This window comes from Monodon monoceros, unplaced genomic scaffold (assembly GCF_005190385.1).
Source record: "Monodon monoceros isolate NGI ecotype Baffin Bay Population unplaced genomic scaffold, NGI_Narwhal_1 Super_Scaffold_12, whole genome shotgun sequence".
NCBI classification, from domain to species: Eukaryota; Metazoa; Chordata; class Mammalia; order Artiodactyla; family Monodontidae; genus Monodon; species Monodon monoceros.
This window is the reverse complement of record NW_021703768.1, coordinates 77,285,499-77,302,664: the sequence shown is the minus strand read 5'-3', so window position 1 is coordinate 77,302,664 and position 17,166 is coordinate 77,285,499. Positions and strand designations below refer to the sequence as shown.

At 36.4% G+C, this 17,166-nt stretch overlaps 1 protein-coding gene across 6 annotated transcripts in view; it reads left to right on the top strand.

The window, feature by feature from the left end:
• Nucleotides 1-17,166, top strand: part of TTC37 (tetratricopeptide repeat domain 37) — an 85,874-nt gene that overhangs the window by 13,233 nt on the left and 55,475 nt on the right. For 5 of the 6 annotated variants that reach the window (XM_029218089.1, XM_029218085.1, XM_029218087.1 and 2 more), the window contains 10 exons: nt 115-206; nt 618-693; nt 1,211-1,351; nt 5,070-5,168; nt 5,276-5,384; nt 12,266-12,406; nt 13,257-13,358; nt 14,206-14,345; nt 16,491-16,577; nt 16,669-16,772. In XM_029218089.1, the coding sequence (XP_029073922.1) occupies nt 115-206; nt 618-693; nt 1,211-1,351; nt 5,070-5,168; nt 5,276-5,384; nt 12,266-12,406; nt 13,257-13,358; nt 14,206-14,345; nt 16,491-16,577; nt 16,669-16,772 (1,091 nt within the window). Of the gene's footprint in view, nt 1-114; nt 207-617; nt 694-1,210; nt 1,352-5,069; nt 5,169-5,275; nt 5,385-12,265; nt 12,407-13,256; nt 13,359-14,205; nt 14,346-16,490; nt 16,578-16,668; nt 16,773-17,166 lie in introns of those variants that run through there. The other variant, XM_029218090.1, reaches the window with a different exon arrangement.

Sequence of the window (17,166 nt, the reverse complement as noted above, 5' to 3'; positions counted from 1 at the left end):
TTATAATAATCTCTATCATAAATAATCTTCATAGATTGTCAGTTTATTTAGCAAAATAAACATGAGCACACTAGATATCTTTGGAAGAATAATCTCTATTGTTTCCTCTTTTAGGGGTTAGCAAGCTTGTATGAGAAATGTAATCACATAAATGCTAAGGATGACTTACCTGGTGTTTACCAAAAGCTCCTGGATCTTTATGAAAGGTAATCAATATGTGAGGAAAGGCTAGTTTCTTTAATGGCTTGAATTAGAATAAAACTGATTCAAAATGATATAGAAGTACTCCAGACATTTACTGGGAATTGCGAATCATTTTTCTTTCAAATTGTTGTTACAGAATCTCTTGATTGTGATTGAAACACTAATCGTAAGGGGATTGACTTATTTGAGAACTTTGATATTATTTTTAGTCAATATAATAGAAGATAATATTTCTTAAACCTTTTCTTTTTTATGAGATGCTCATTTTATAAAATTTTACTGTAGTGTGATAGAGGATATGTTCTAATTTAAAATAGTGCCTAACATTATTTTGGGGATATTTTAATTTTTGTGTCTTAAGTCCTCAGTTGTTTTCATTAATCAGATTCAAAATCCTTTTCTTCTATTCTAAGTGTTGACAAACAGAAGTGGTGTGATGTCTGTAAGAAACTTGTGGATCTGTATTACCAAGAAAAGAAACACGTAGAGGTTGGTTAATGATTTGCTGGGGTAGTAGATTTCTTTTAATAAAACCATTATTAAAAGAAAGCTTTCCTTTAGCTTAAGGAAAAATTTAGAAAATTAATTGTAGTGTGGTATCAAAACAAATCACAGTGCTTTGAAAACTGTAACTTGGAATTCAAATTTCAGGTGTCATTATTTCCAGACTTTTTTGAAACTGGGCAGGGATAAATAAAACAAGTAAAAATATCATCTGTAGAATTTATTGTCCTGTTTGTGGTGTGCGACTCCTGATGCTGTAGGTTATGAAGATTGGGGCATGTAGTCATTATCCCTGTATGTACTCTGGTATCTCAGTCATACTTGTAATATAAGCACTATGTGGACTTGCCCAATCATCTTATTTTTTATGGGATTCATAATAGATGGAGTTCTGTGCTTTTGCTATTTTTGTGTATTAGCAGATAAAAATATTTTTACTTATAGATTTAAAATTTTTTAATAGCATTTTAGATAAAGTAACCATTTTAAATCTCCCTGATAGGTGGCCCGAACATGGCACAAATTGATAAAGACACGGCAGGAAGGAGGTGCAGAAAACCAAGAACTTCATCAGCTATGGAAGAAATTGACCCAGTTGCTGGCTGAGAGTACTGAGGATCAGAATAATGAGACCCAACAATTGGTACTAGCCGTTTATTCCCCACAGTTTGTGTCATGAAAGTTGATCATTTAGTTGAATTTAGAAAATGGAAGCATAACAATATGATATAGAAAAATACTGTTTGTCAGACTAGATGTTTTATAAATGTTCAGTTTTAAATTCATAGAAGCTCTTCCTGATAAAATCAGAACTACAGGCCTACAGTTTCATACTAAGTCTGGACAGAGTGGAAATAATATTCAGGGTATCAGAATTTTACTTCCTTGTATTCATAAGAATTCACAATAGATCAGTTACTTAATCACTGTAAAAAAAGATACTATGAAATTGGCTTTTGCAAAACTGCTATAATTTCTAAAATGTTGTACCTTAAAGGTGTGTTTCTTTATATTTATGAACTAAGAGTACTAAATTACTTTCAGATTTAACAGTTCAACTAGAGTATTTCTTTATTTAACTTTTTATTGGAGCATAGTTGATTTACAGTGTTGTGTTAATTTCAGGTGTACAGCAAAGTGAGTCAGTTATACATGTACATATAGCCACTCTTTTTTAGATTCTTTTCCCGTACAGTTCATTACAGAGTATTGAATAAGAGTTCCCTGTGCTATACAGTAGGTCCTTATTAGTTATCTGTTTTATATATAGTAGTGTGTATATGTCAATCCCAATCTCCCAATGTATCTCTCCCCTGCCCTTCCCCCCTGGTAACCATAAATTTGTGACATACATCTGTGACTCTATTTGTTTTGTAAACAAGTTCATTTGTACCATTTTTTAAAATTCCACATGTAAATGATATCATATGATATTTGTCTTTCTCTGTCTGACTTACTTCACTCAGTTTGACGGTCTCTGGGTCCAACCATGTTGCTGCAAATGGCATTGTTTCATTCTTTTTTTATGGCTGAGTAATGTTCCATTGTATATATATATATACACTACATCTTCTTTATCCATTCCTCTGTTGATGGACATTTAGGTTGCTTCCATGTCTTGGCTATTGTAAATAGTGCTGCAGTGAACATTGGGGTACATGTATCTTTTCGAGTTGTGGTTTTCTCTGAGTATATGCCCAGGAGTGGGATTGCTGGGTGATATGGTAGTTTTATTTTCAGTTTTTAAGGAACCTCCATACTATTCTCCATAGTGGCTGCACCAATTTACATTCCCACCAACAGTGCAAGAGGGTTCCCTTTTCTCCACACCCTCTCCAGCATTTATTGTTTGTAGATTTTTTGATGATGGCCATTATGATCCATGTGAGGCGATACCTCATTGTAATTTTGATTTGCATTTCTCTAATAATTAGTGGTGTTTAGCATATTTTCATGTGGTTTTTGGCCATCTGTATGTCTTCTTTGCAGAAATTTCTATTTAGGGCTTCTGCCCATTTTTGGATTGGGTTGTTTGTTTTTTTGATATCGAGCTGTATGAGCTGTTTGTATATTTTGGAGCTTAATCCCTTGTTGGTTGTAGAGTATTTTATTTAGAGTATTTATATTTAGTATTTAGAGTACTTATACCTAGAAATATTTCTTTTTTTTTTTTTTTTTTGTGGTACGCGGGCCTCTCACTGTCACGGCCTCTCCCATTGCGGAGCACAGGCTGCGGACACGCAGGCCCAGCGTCCATGGCCCACGGGCCCACCCACCCCGCGGCATGCGGGATCCTCCCGGACCGGGGCACGAACCCGCATCCCCTGCACTGGCAGGCGGACTCCCAACCACTGCGCCCCCAGGAAAGCCTGAAATACTCTTTTTTAATGTACACATTTTCAAGTAATTGAAAAGACTTTTTAAAAGACTTAAAAAAACCTATTGGTTTTGAACCATAATTGGAAAATATTTTCATCATTCTATTTTTTATATTTGTAAGTTTAAAAGTAAACTTAATTTCATATTATAGTAAATAAACACTCAATGTACACTTGCTAAATTTAATAGAACTTTTAAATGTGAACAATTATAGACTCCATATAGGATTCGAAGCTCATTTCTTTATACGTTCGTTCATTTGTTCACTCATTAATTTGTTCCTTTAATTAGAAAATATTTATGGAGAACCTATTACTATATGTCAGGCATGTCCTAAGTGGTAGGAATAAAAACATGAGAATAAGATTTGCATTTGTTTGTGTATTGGTTTATCTGTGTATAGATTCAGTTGTGGAAAAAAATTGAACGTTGACAAAATTAGGTGATTTATTAACTTCTTTTAAACCATGTCTTCATATTATGACTTATTTCCTTAAAATAGTATCAGTTACCAGGATATCAAACACATGTCAAAATAAGTAAAAATATTTTGAATTATCTACACTATACTCCTCCATGAAAGAGAACTAATTATACTTATCATTTTAAGAATTGATTTCTAATTGTTAAATAGGATAAAAGGATTTTTTTGGGGGGAGGGTTATTTTCACCTTGAATGCTAGTGATACTCTGCCTTATTTAAGTCTGTTCAGAAAAAAATGTATCACATATTTACCACGTGGATTAATTTCATTACTATTTTTTTAAAACGTGTTATGCTAGACTGTTTGTTAGGCTTCTTTTTTTTTTCTTTTTTTGCAAGATCATTAAACTTTATTAGCACAGTAAAATTTTACTTATTTATACAGACTTTATACCATACCTTAAAATGAAAATTTGAGGTGGTGAACTGTATTATGAATTTTTATTATAAAGTCATGGAAATTCATTTTGAAAAATGTAGAACTTATGTAACCAAATGAATGGTATTCTTTATTTTTATTATATATTTTTAAAAAATATTTATTTTTGGCTGCATTGGGTCTTCGTTGCTGTGTGTGGGCTTTCTCTAGTTGTGGTGAGCGGGGGCTACTCTTTGTTGCGGTGCATGGGCTTCTCATTGCGGTGGCTTCTCTTGTTACAGAGCACGGGCTCTAGGCATGTGGTCTTCAGTAGTTGTGGCTCGCGGGCTCTAGAGTGCAGGCTCAGTAGTTGTGGCTTACGGGCTCTAGAGCGCAGGCTCGGTAGTTGTGGCGTACGGACTTAGTTGCTCCGTGGCATGTGGGATCTTCCTGGACCAGGGCTCGAACCCCCCGTGTCCCCTGCATTGGCAGGTGGATTCTTAACCTCTGCGCCACCAGGGAAGTCCCATGAATGGTATTTTTTAAAGTGCTTGCCTTGGATTCTGGTATTGCTGTCCTTGCTGAGGAAATATTTAGGAGGCTTCTTTTGGAATTTTCTTCAAAGTCAGTTAATAATACTATGTAAGAAGAATGATTTCATGATAGTTCAGTCATATCTCTGGTTTTTTACCAAAAGTATAACTTAGTAAAAATTTTTTTTTGAGATTGAAGATATGCTATCCTGAAGATGTTCCAAAGACTGTGCTGGTGATTTCAGAAGAGATGTTTTAAAAGTGATCTGAGCAGTAACAGCTACTCTGACATATGAGACTGTACCTCTCAACTAGTTAGTAGGGAGCAGCAAGCACTTACAAGAATGTTTTGTTAAATTAATGTCGCTAATTTATAGTTATCCCTTATTAGTTCAGTGCAGTCTGCTGGCCAATTGGAGTTAGATGTATTCCAAACTTAATTATACATTTTTTTCCTCATTGAAATTGTAGGGCTAGACAATAAAACACATTTGCAGTTACTAGTTAAGGGTATGGTTTGTATAAGTAAGTCTTTTATGTTCAACTATTTATTGTATTTGTCATTTAAGTGTGCTACAGATAATAGCTTTTTGTGTCTTTGTTTCAGCTCTTAACTGCTTTTGAGAATGCACTGGACTTATCGGATAAGATTCCTAGTGAAGATCACCAGGTGCTTTATAGACATTTCATTCAATGTTTATCCAAAGTAAGCTGATTTTTAAAATCTCTAACGTGACTTTCTATTCTAATTAGGAAAGTGCTCACAAGTATATTTTTCTGCTACTCACTTTGTTTTACTTTTATATTTTCAAGTTTCCTCATGAGACTGCTAGGTTGAAGAAGGCTTGTGAAGGAATGATAAACATCTATCCTACTGTACAGTATCCATTAGAAGTGCTTTGTTTGCATTTAATTGAAACAGGTAATTTATTCTTTGTTATATTGTGTGTCCCAGAGGTGTGAGAGTGATGTTGCTATGAATCAAAAATTGTTTTAGTGCCCATTGTGTGTAAGGCATTGTTTCAGTATTTCTGGACATGAGAGGAAGTACAATATGTATTCTTTGTGCACATGAAAAGGCTAAGAAATACAGGAAGGTATAGTGACACAGACGAATTATGAGCTACTGAGTTCATTGTTGATCAGTGAAGTATTTTTGAAGGTAAGAATTGAAGAAGGTCTTGAATTTTCCACAGAAATTAGATGAACAGGAGAAGGTGAAAGATACGCCACATGGCATGAGCAGAGGAATGGGACTAGGTGTGGTTTTGGGGAATAGTAAAATAGTTCTATTTGCTGTAGTAGAAAGAATAACTAAGATATATTTTGATTAAGTAAGTTAGACTGTATTACACAGGGATATGAATGTCATGCAAAAGATTTTGTGAAAGATTAACATTCTCAGTGTTGATGTTATGTGGTATGTCAATGTCACAACGACATTGTTACAAATACTATAGTATGATAAAGTAATGAAGTTTGTGAATGATCTACTTTTTTAATTAAACAGAGCAGATTCAAGTCAGAGAGTGTGTCTTAGTGTATGCTTCATGCTGTTGCTTCTTTGTGTACTTTTGTTGGGGGAAGAGAGAGAAGTGATGGCAGCTAGCCTTCTGGGAGTTGCCAAAAGTTGTAGCTGTGGATATCTTGTGCTTGTCAGTTTACAGGATGTTGACCATATTGGTTTTCACAATAGCTGCTGTCTGTTTTGCCAGTGTCTGTGCTGAATAGGTGTTTTAAAAAGAATTTGAATATCATTCCTGTCCATTCCTGTATTCACCTGATAGGAATATAATTCATAGAAGTCAGTCATTGGAATGGAAGTAACAGTACCAGCACCAGTGTGGTAGTGATTGTAAATTATTGCAGAGCTTTCCTAGTCCATTTAAGTTTTTTCACTTTGTTGCTAAATGAGTATAGACATGGGAATGCTTTGTATGTTAATGACCATCGCATGTTTCATAATTGAAAAGTGGTTGAAAACTACTGCTTGAGATAAATGAGGGAAAATTCCTGTTACAAAAGTCTCGTTGCACTTATCTTGGCTCTCCCCACTCTAACTTTCCCTTGTAAGTCCAACTTGTACTTTTTTTCCCCCTGGTGTCTGAATTAAAGTCCAGAACTCTTCAGTTTTGGATTTTTTTATGGTGAGAAGTAAGCAGACCCCCTTTTCCTTACTTTAACTGAGTCAAAGATACACGTGCAAGAGCAGTTTTCACTAACATGAGAAAAGAAAACATTAAAAGTGTTGTAGTGAGTAGATTTATGAAGTATAAAATCTTAAACTAATATGGTGTGCAGGATAGATTGTACAGAAGATAGGCTAGATTGGGTAGAATAAGTGATGCTAGGAATGAATGAACTATAGGAATGAATGAACTGGGAATATGATAGCAGCAATTGAAAGTAACAGGTGAATGCAAAAATGGAAGAGATTTCTTAGAGGTGAAGGGAGGGAGAAATCAATTTTAACTTTCAACTCTCCTGAAAAGTTGCACTAATATGGAATGATGGTTTGTACAAAAGGTAAGTTGTTGAGAGGAGCTGTTAATGGGCATTCAGAGGGAAATGTTCATCAGGGTTTGCCCGTGAGAGATCAACAAGGTTTAGAAGCCGTTTGCGTGTACATGAAAGTGAATGGAGTGGATGACTTCAGAGGATGCCTGAAGGGCGGAAAGGTGAAAACTGTACCTTGGGCAGTGTTGGCTGCCTTGAAGGGAAAGGGGGGAAGAGGGGGAAGAGGGGATGGAGGACAGAGAAGCGAAGAGGGTCAGAGAGGAAGGTGGGGGAGCCGATGCAAAGCAACACGGGAGGCAAGGAAAGAGCATTTCAGAAACGAGGTCTGTCTTGAGAGATTGAGCAACTAATTTTATGATTAGGAGGCCTTTAGTAGGGCTGTCTTCTTCTTTTTTTTTTTTTTTTTGCGGTACGCGGGCCCCTCACTGTTGTGGCCTCTCCCGTTGCGGAGCACAGGCTCTGGACGCGCAGGCTCAGCGACCATGGCTCACGGGCCCAGCCGCTCTGCCAGCATGTGGGGATCTTCCCGGACCAGGGCAGGAACCTGTGTCCCCTGCATCGGCAGGCGGACTCTCAACCACCACGCCACCAGGGAAGCCCAGGGCTGTCTTTTTTAATCAGAGTGATTGAATTGGAACTTAGAATACAGCAATGGGAAAAGAGTAGGAAGAAATGGTTAGCAGGTATAAAAAGAAGCAATCCAGGGACGGACTGACTTCATTTAAGGGAGAAGAGGAGGAAGTGTGAGAGGGGGATAGTAGGCTTTTAGAGGAGAAAGAGAATTGCAGTATCTCTTCTGGCAGGAGAGTTTCAAGAAGAAAGGGCTAGTTAATGTTATGGACGTTGCCTTGAGGTCAAGGAGGAAGAGGCATGCTAAGAGACTTTCAGTACAGGAAGCATGCTTATGATGTTTTTTTAATTAATTAATTTATTTTTGGCTGTGTTGGGTCTTCGTTGCTGCGCGCGGGCTTTCTCTAGTTGCATCGAGCGAGGGCTACTCTTTGTTGTGGTGCGCGGGCTTCTCATTGCGGTGGCTTCTCTTGTTGCAGAGCATGGGCTCTAGGTGCGCGGGCTTCAGTAGTTGTGGCTCACAGGCTCTAGAGCACAGTCTCAGTAGTTGTGGTGCACGGGCTTAGTTGCTCCGCGGCGTGTGGGATCTTCCCAGACCAGGGCTCGAACCCGTGTCCCCTGCATTGGCAGGCGGGTTCTTAACCACTGAGTCACCAGGGAAGACTTCTATGATTTTTTTTGTGTGTGGTTTTTTTGTTTGTTTGTTTTCCTCTAATAGGAAGCATAGTTCTAAGTCACCCAGTTTCTTCAACTTTTAGCATGAGACCCAGTGTGTTCCCAAGATAAGTGGACTGATTTTCTTTATTGTGTGGCCTCTGGTACTCATCCCTTCATCCCTTTTTCTGCTATTGCGAAATTCTTGGCTGTTCACCCTTTTCTCTCTGTTCCTGTTCAGCTATTCATGGTTTGTGCCATTCCCTCATTCTTGACGTGCTTACATGCTAATTGGCACAAGAAGATACACTGATGTTTCTTTTTGAGGACTGATCAAATGTTTTCTTAATAGGCACATATAAGCCTATAATGTAGATTTGTTGAGTAAATATGCCCTAGTATATCAAAAAGCCTACAAAATTATAGAAGCAATAGGCTCAACAAATAGTCTGCAGAGTTTTGCCCATAAATTCAGTACTTGACAAAATGTTTTAGTAAAGAGATAGCAAAGAGATTATCAGATTGATTAGAGAGAGTGTTGATTTTTGTGGAAAAAAAAACCAAAACATTCTCAAAGAGGGTTTGGGGATGGGTATTTTGCAGAATTACAAATGTCCTGGCAAAGGGGAGTGAGTAGGTGGATATTTACATGTATGGTACTCCAAGGAAGACTTCTTTCCCTGCTGAAATGTTGGTTGTAAGGATTTGTGGAATGGGGCAGTTCAGGCTTAGGTACATTCTGAGTCGAAGCATTATTTTGGGGTGGAAGTTTAATAGTTAATGTAGGAGAGTAGGAAGCTGTGCTTAATGATTTCTTTTTTTCCTTCTTTTCATTGCTCCTTTAAGCCAAACTTTCTATGTATTAATAACTTCTGAAAATCTGTGAGGTCTCTTAAAGGCTGATCTATCCTCCCCCAGAGTACTTTAGTGCCTGCAGAATTTGCTGCCTCACAGCAGTTAATCACTGGGTTCTTTTCCACTGGGGACAAATATATTTCATTCTCTTTTGTCCTCCTTTGCATGTTGAGGCTTGAAGACTCATTTGCAAAATGACTCAGTTTATAAAGCTTCACATAACAAGTAGTGAATAGCTTTCACAGTTGTCATCTGATGAAATGTTATTTCATGCTAAATGACCTTTTTGATTTATTTTGTTTTGCTTTATTGCTGAAATGCAGGAGGATAAGAAAGCTTGTTTCTTCAAATCCAAACAGAAAAGAGTTTAAGACTTTCTGTTCCAGAAATACTAGAAAATCCAGGTGGAAATTAAAAAATGAGTACATGTTGTTTTTCTCCCGCCAAGCTAGGTTAATTTAAAAGAAAAATTCTACAGCACTGTTGGATTTCTTTGGGATGTCAGAAATAAATTAGTTATTAAAAAAAACCTCTTGCCTTTTTTTGTGATAAACTTTAGGAAACAGAATTCTTATAGGTATTACTGAGCATCTACTCTGAACCTTTTCAGAACATCTTTTATCAGCTCCAAGTCTACCTTGCCTTATTGACAAATAAAAATAATATTGACAAACTGTTCTAAAGTCACTAAATCTGGAATCTTAGACTCTTTTAAATGTTAAAAAGAGCAGATAAGTTAAATAAACACTTTTCTATTCAAAAACAATGAAGTCTATTTCCTTTCTGGTTTTATCCTCCACATTTATTTAGGTAGTATTTTCAACAAGACTTAGTATGGAGAAGAAGTGGATTGAGAGTTGAAGCTAGAATATTCCTGTCTCTTTACACAGGATCACTAGTGTTGTTATTACTGTTGATGGTTTTTGTGAACACTGTAGAGAAATCCTCTAAGTGCCACTTGGTCTTATGTAGAGAGTATGTTATCCAGAGCTAGACGTGAATATAGTCTCTCCGAATCTCTTTTTGCTTTTATAATTGTGCTCCCAGATGTTAGCAAAGGGGAATATGTTAGGAAAATTTACGTTGTTTAAAAGATTTTTGTGTTAATCCTAGACCTTTTGGAAACTATTTTCATCTGCCTATTCACACTTTGCTCACCTGAGTGCAGTTTTTAGTTACCCTAAATATGGATGATTTTTTAGAAAAGATGCATGATTGGCTTTTCTTCTTTTCATTCCAGGTGTGTTTTCTGTAATAAGGGCAGTTTTTATAGCCAAGATAGACTATCATGAATTGTGTTTCTGTGGAGTAAGAGAGAGTTTTGACTCAGTTGGATAGAAATCGAAGGTAAAATTTTAGTAGCCATTTTATTTTCTTTTTTAGAATGGTGAATGTTTTTAATTTTCCATAGTAATTCTCAGCCTTTACCTATTAACAGACTAAGCCTTTTGGGACATCAATTCATAATGGTATTTTTAAAGGATCATTACAATATTTAATGAATGGCTACATGTACAAGGTACTATACTAGTCCCTACCCTTCAGAAATTACTGTTTAGCTACAGAGGCAACAAAGGCAGGGTATATATGTTATAAAGCTAGTAATACAGTTGGTATATGGTATTGGTAAATACTGTAGACTGGTGATTCTTAAAGTATGATCTCTGGACCAGTAGCATCAGTATCACCTGACAACTTGTTAGAAATGCAAATTCTCAGGTCTAATATCAGACCTACTGAATCAGAAACTTTGAGAGTAGGGTTCAGCATTTTTTGTTTTAACAAGTCCTCAAGGTTATTTTGATATCTAGTTTAGACAATACCGCTGGATATAAAAGGCGGGGGGAAGCCCCAGTGGTTTGCTTTTGGAGGATATAGGGTGTGTGGAACTAGGCATGTCTATTCTTGGAATTCATATTTATGGAAGCGATAGTGAGAACATATTGATGGAAGGGAAATTCTTGTCTAGAAGCAGGCTTGTGTCTTTTTTACTGGCTTATTAACCAAGATAGTATTTCTTCCAGTTTATTCTCATATTTCACCAAACAGTATTGAAGTTTTAATTCTTTAGCCATTATGAATTCTTAGGATTTTTGGTGCTAACTTGGACTTCTAAATTAATATATAAAATATTACTTAGGGATTATATACATTGTTGTATATCTGGTTTTGAAAATTTTGAAATATATAAGCTAAATGGTATCATGCAAAGAATTCACCTTTGACATCTGTTACTGAAACAGTGGTTCCATATGTGGTTTGGGGCTGTTTTATAGAGATATTAAAGCATCAGGTCTCTTTTTCAGATAATTTATTTTTATTTGTTCCCCTTATTTATTGCTTCAAGTTGTAAATTACTGTCTCAATTACTTTTTAAGAATTTCCGTATGTGATTAAACAACTTATTAAAGTGGTGAATGGTAGTCCCAGTTTATTCTCAAAACAGAAATCATATTTTCCACCTGTTTTTGTGCTTTTCTGGGAACAGGAATTCTGAGAATGATTGAGGTTGGAGAAAATGGAAATACAATATAACAGAACCTACAGTGTTTTCTAAACTAATTTTTTTTACCAGAATAAACTCAAAATGTAGGCATTGGATGATTACCACATAAGCCTAACTGTTAACTTATATAGGAGAAGAAAGTTTTGAATGTAAACTTAAGAAGAATGTGACTAAGTCTTTGTTCAGTATCCTGCTGAGTAGGCTGTCTTTTGATCCTGGGCTGCTGGAAGAGTCCACTGCATCTGGCATCTTGGCTGCCGCATCTCTAGCAGCACGTTGTTGTCCAGGGAGAGAGGTTGGCAAAGATACTGTCCTTTGACAGGGATTCCTTCATCTAATAACCAAAGTTCTTATTGCTGAATAGCAAAGGGAGACCCGGTGGCACACAGCGGGCTGAGTCTTAGCCTTGTGGCAAGTAGCAGTAGGTTTCTTGCTTGAAACCCTTGAGTACGACAGCAAGTTCAGTTTACCCATACTGCTGTGTGTAAAGTGGTTTCTACTTCTGGTATTTAAGAAGAAGAAGGAACATCATTTTCTTTATGAGATGTTAATATTTTCTACATTTGTTGGTCTATTTAAGTTTCAAATTCCTGGAATCAAGATATGGAAGTGTATGCGTAAGACAGCTCTTGGCATTTAAGTGTACAGGTTTGGGCACATATTGTTACATGTATGCTAATAACTTTTTCTTTTAATTCCAGGAAGCCTTACTGATGAGGGAGAACAGTATTGTTGTAGATTAGTGGAAATGGATTCAAAAAGTGGTCCAGGTCTCATTGGTTTAGGCATTAAAGCATTACAAGACAAAAAGTACGAAGATGCTGTTAGGAGCTTAACAGAAGGTGAGTGTTCAGTGTGCAACGTATAACATGAGGTATAGTTGTTAGCAGGCATTTATCTTTGGGCCTTTCTTTAAGGAATATATATATTTAGGATAGAAGCAAAAAAATGTACTTACATACTCTGGAGTCTGCTTAAGTTTGAATTCCAACTCTGCCACTCACTAATTTCAAGACCTTACGAAAGTTAATTAAACTCTTTGTGTCTCAGTGTTTTCGTTTGTAAAATAAGGATACTGTCTCCATGTAAAATAAGGATGCTATCTCCATGCTTAGGAGGCTTTAATTTAGTCTTATCAGGTATGACAATTCTGGATGAACTCTCTTTCATATTGAGGTCTGAATGACAAATACAAGCCTGGCAGCGGGAGGAGCATTTTAGGCCAAGAGTTGAAATAGCCTGAGGTGAGAGAAAAGCTAGTGTTCAGGGAACTCCTGATCGTTCAGCAAGATTTGAAAGTAAAGTATGGGAGCAGGAGGGGACAAGAATTGAGGCTGGGAAGGGGCCTTGCAAACCTTGTTAAGAGGTTTGCATGTTATCCAAAGGGCAGCTGGGAACCAGCGGAAAGTCTTAAGTAGGGGAATTTCATAATCCCATTTGTATTTTTAGAAGTATTCTGGCCACAGTATAGAGAATGAATTGGAGTAGATGGCAAGCACTTGCATTGATCTGGGATAGGTAATGGAGGTCTGAACTGAAGTGGTGGGCCGTGGAATCAATGTGACTTTGTGACTGACTAGATATGGACTACAAGGGAGCGGGGAGGAGTCTGATTTGGGGAGTGGATTGTGGTGCCATTCATCTCAGTCGTAATGGAAACCTTGGATTTTGTGATTACTGTTATCCTTTTAGGGTTAAAGGAAAGCCCTCTCTGCACATCTGGATGGTATCATCTGGCAGAAGCCCAGGTCAGAATGCATAAACCTAAGGAAGCTGTTCTTTCATGCAATCAAGGTATTCTTGACATCTTCCAGGGTGGCCAACGCTGTTTCTTTTCATCTTAAAGGAGAATGATAATGGTGCTTTATTTTGTATTTTAAGTTACCAACTAATTTAAATTTCATTGAGGAGGTTAAAAAAAAAAAAACACACCAAGTCTGTGTGCATGTCTACTACTATATTTTTAAACCAACAATGAGTATTTATCAGAGGTTTCCTACACTTGGAATTTTGACAAAGTCAGTTTAAGCTTGTGTGGTGATGCTCTGTCTTTGTAACAGGGAAGCTTCTTGTGTGACCTGCGACCTTCACTCTAACGTAGATTCTTGATTCCTTCAATGTAGGTAATGGACAAGGAGAGGTATCTTAGAGCCTATCTGCATGTGCTCACATAGGTCAGGTGTGGGGTAAGAAATCAGAGAAATGATGCACTGCTCTTGGCCTGGCTGGTGACCTTGCCTCTGCAGTTGGGAAACCGTTTACCTTGGTTCATCCTAATTCAGCTTCTTTTCCCTTCCATTATCCTTAATGTGCTATTTTTGTGACAGATGCTTTGGCTAAGGGTTAACCTCTATTATGTAGCAGATATAGACAGCCATTGTTGTGTTTCAGGATGTTCAGTTTTATTATATGTTACGTGAAGATGGAGGTTTTAAATTTTGATCTATTCTGTTTCAAATTCAGATATTTTCATAAAGAGTTCAGGGAAGAATTTATATTTAGCTTTGAATTATTCTTCATGTATATTGTTTTGACAGTTTATTCTTACTATATCTACAATTTGTTATATGTTACCCTTAAAAAGAAAAAACAAAGTGAAGTGATATGATTGTCTTCATTCAGATGTCTTTAATTTTGTCAGCTCTGAAGAACATAGATAATCTTGGTGTGTCTGGTGGCAATCTTCATAAGAAGAATCTTTGTCTTCATTTGAAAGCAGAGGCTTTGATTAAACTCTCAGATTATGAATCTTCAGAGGAAGCAATTCGTACTCTTGATCAGGTAGTCTTATCATTGCATTTTTCCCTTTGTCTTATTTAGTTTTTGGTCAACCAGGCATCAACCACTCTCTGCTTACCACAAATATTTACTTACAAAAATTTTGTGTTAGAGGTATGAATTCACCACCTCTGCACTTTTTGGAAACTCCTAAAGTTATTTGTTTGCCTCTTGGTTAAGTACTTACAATGTCCTTCATATGATGCAATTTCTTTCTTTAGTTCTTGCTCTTATTCTCCTTTTCTCTTTTTGCCCTCTTGGGTTATCAATACTTGATTATTATTAATTTGGTATTCTAAATTTTTCTCTCCAGAAAATATTTCATAGATTATTGACAAGAATTATTAAGGACACTTGTAGCTTCATGGTAGAGAATGTTGCTTGTTTTATTCAACTTAAAAAACACTCTGAGAAAGATTGATATTTAAGAAGGAAACTGATTTCTTACTGTTTTTGATTCAAGCAGTTTGAAATTCCCTAGCAAAAACTAGTAAATTATGAATTATAACAACATGGTGCCTTTAACAATATAAAGATATTTTTCAGATAAAGGCTATTTTTGGTATGAAATTAAAATTATATCACTCAGTATATTGCAGAGCTGAATTTTTATAAAAAATCATTGTTTTTTATGTTTCAAAAGGCTTTGCATTTCATAGTTTTTCTTTAAAATTAGAACAGTTGTCAGGATCCTTCAAGAACAGATATCTTATTTTCTTGTTTTCTCTCAATACTTGCCTTCCACCAATAGTGTGTTTTGGGTGAATGCTTTGGAGAGGTCTTTCCATACTCTTTGTTTTTTTTTTTTTTACAAAAAAACAAAAACCAAATGAAAAGTTCCTTGAAGAACTGGTAGAATCCAAGTCTGAGACAGAAAATGTACAAGATGAGCCCAGGACACCTTATAATGCTAGAAACCAATGAAACCATAAAAGGCTATTAGAATTATGTCAGAAGTGCTCAGGAACTAGCATGAATTGATTTTTACTGGCTAAAGAGGGGATGGTTTGAGCAGTAGTAACTGCAGTAGATTAAAGCACATCATTTAAGTTTAAATCCATGTGTTAATGATGATACCAAAAAAATCAGCAAATCATCCTCAGTAAAGTGAATCTTTGAAGGATGCTAAGGAACCAATTGGAAAAAATCGAAGTATTTATCCTATGTTTCCTTTATGAACTGTTCCTCAGAATGATCAAATAGATAGAGGAGAGGAAATTTCTCTTTGTTGAAGTATGCCATCGAATAAGGAAAGAAGGAATGATAGAATTAGGAAATCACCATTTTGCAGTCCATAATGAATTAATAGATCTAGGCATTGAGGATCAATGGCTGCTTAGCATTACAGGAAAAAAAGACAACTAGACATAACCAGGTGCAAGTACACATGAGGTATTCTTGCCAGAACATCAAACCTGAATCAGATCAAAGGTCTAGACCTACTAATTTATAGAAGATACAGGGGACCAGGGAACATGTCAATACCATGACAATACAATCATCAAGAGCCAGACTCTGAGAAACTGTGAAAGTGGCCCATATTTTTCAACAGTTAAATTTTAAGGGAGAAAAAAAAGGATGGAAGGGCATCCTATGGATTAAAAGAGACTTAAGAGATATATCAGCCAGTTGAAATGTATGTACCTTATTTGGATTTTGATTAAAACAAATTCGTTAAATATTTTATGAGACAACTGATAAATTTGAACACTGGTTAATTATTTGATGATGTTAAGGATGTATTGTTGGTTTTGTTTATGTGTTTATAATTGTAGTATGATTATGTTATTAAAAATAAACGTATTTTTTAGATACAGATACTAAACTATCAGATGAAAAGCTATAATTTCTGGGGTAATCTAAGCAGGAGTGTGGTGAAATGGGTGGAGGTATAGATGAGAAAAGATTGGCTTTGAGCTAATAATTTTGAAACTAGATGATAAGTACATGTGGGTTCATTATGCTGTTCTCTAATTTTTTAATGTATTTGAAATTTTCTTTAATAAGATTGCAAAGAATGGAAGTGTTAATAGTGATAGAAATCAGGACCTCTAAGTCTTTATACCATGGTCATTCTTTAGTTAAAGCAAAACATTGCTGCATTGTGTTGTAGGAGATTTATAGCAATTCTTTACAATTATTTTCTAGGTTTCTGATGCTAATAATATCCCAGGACTTTTGGTTCTCAAAGGCTTGGCCTATCTGAACAAAGGCTCATTAGATGAAGCTTCAAAGGTTGGTGTTTTCATTTAAACTGAGGTTTTTTTTTTTTAAGTTAAAAGTTATTTTTATCTGGATATGGAATTGATAGATATATACTTTATAGATTATGGAAGACCTTCTCTCTTCTTACCCTGACCTAGCTGAAGCTCATGCCCTGGAGGCTTTGATTCATTTTACCAAAAAGGACTATCTACAAGCAGAAAAATGGTAAGGATGTATTTAGATTGCTCATAAACCTAGTCCTATCTTAATTTAATATTTCTTGAAAAATTCAAAATGAATGGGTTTGATAAAGATCTAGTTTTGCATAAATTTGACCTTTGTAAGCCTTAGTTTTTGTTTTTTTTTTGCGGTACGTGGGCCTCTCACTGTTGTGGCCTCTCCCGTCGCGGAGCACAGGCTCCGGACGCGCAGGCTCAGCGGCCATGGCCCACGGGCCCAGCCGCTCCGCGGCATGTGGGATCCTCCCTCACCGGGGCACGAACCCGTGTCCCCGGCATCGGCAGGCGGACTTTCAACCACTGCGCCACCAGAGAAGCCCCAAGCCTTAGTATTTTTAAGAAATGTATTTAGCATGTAGCACAGTAACTATAGAAAATTT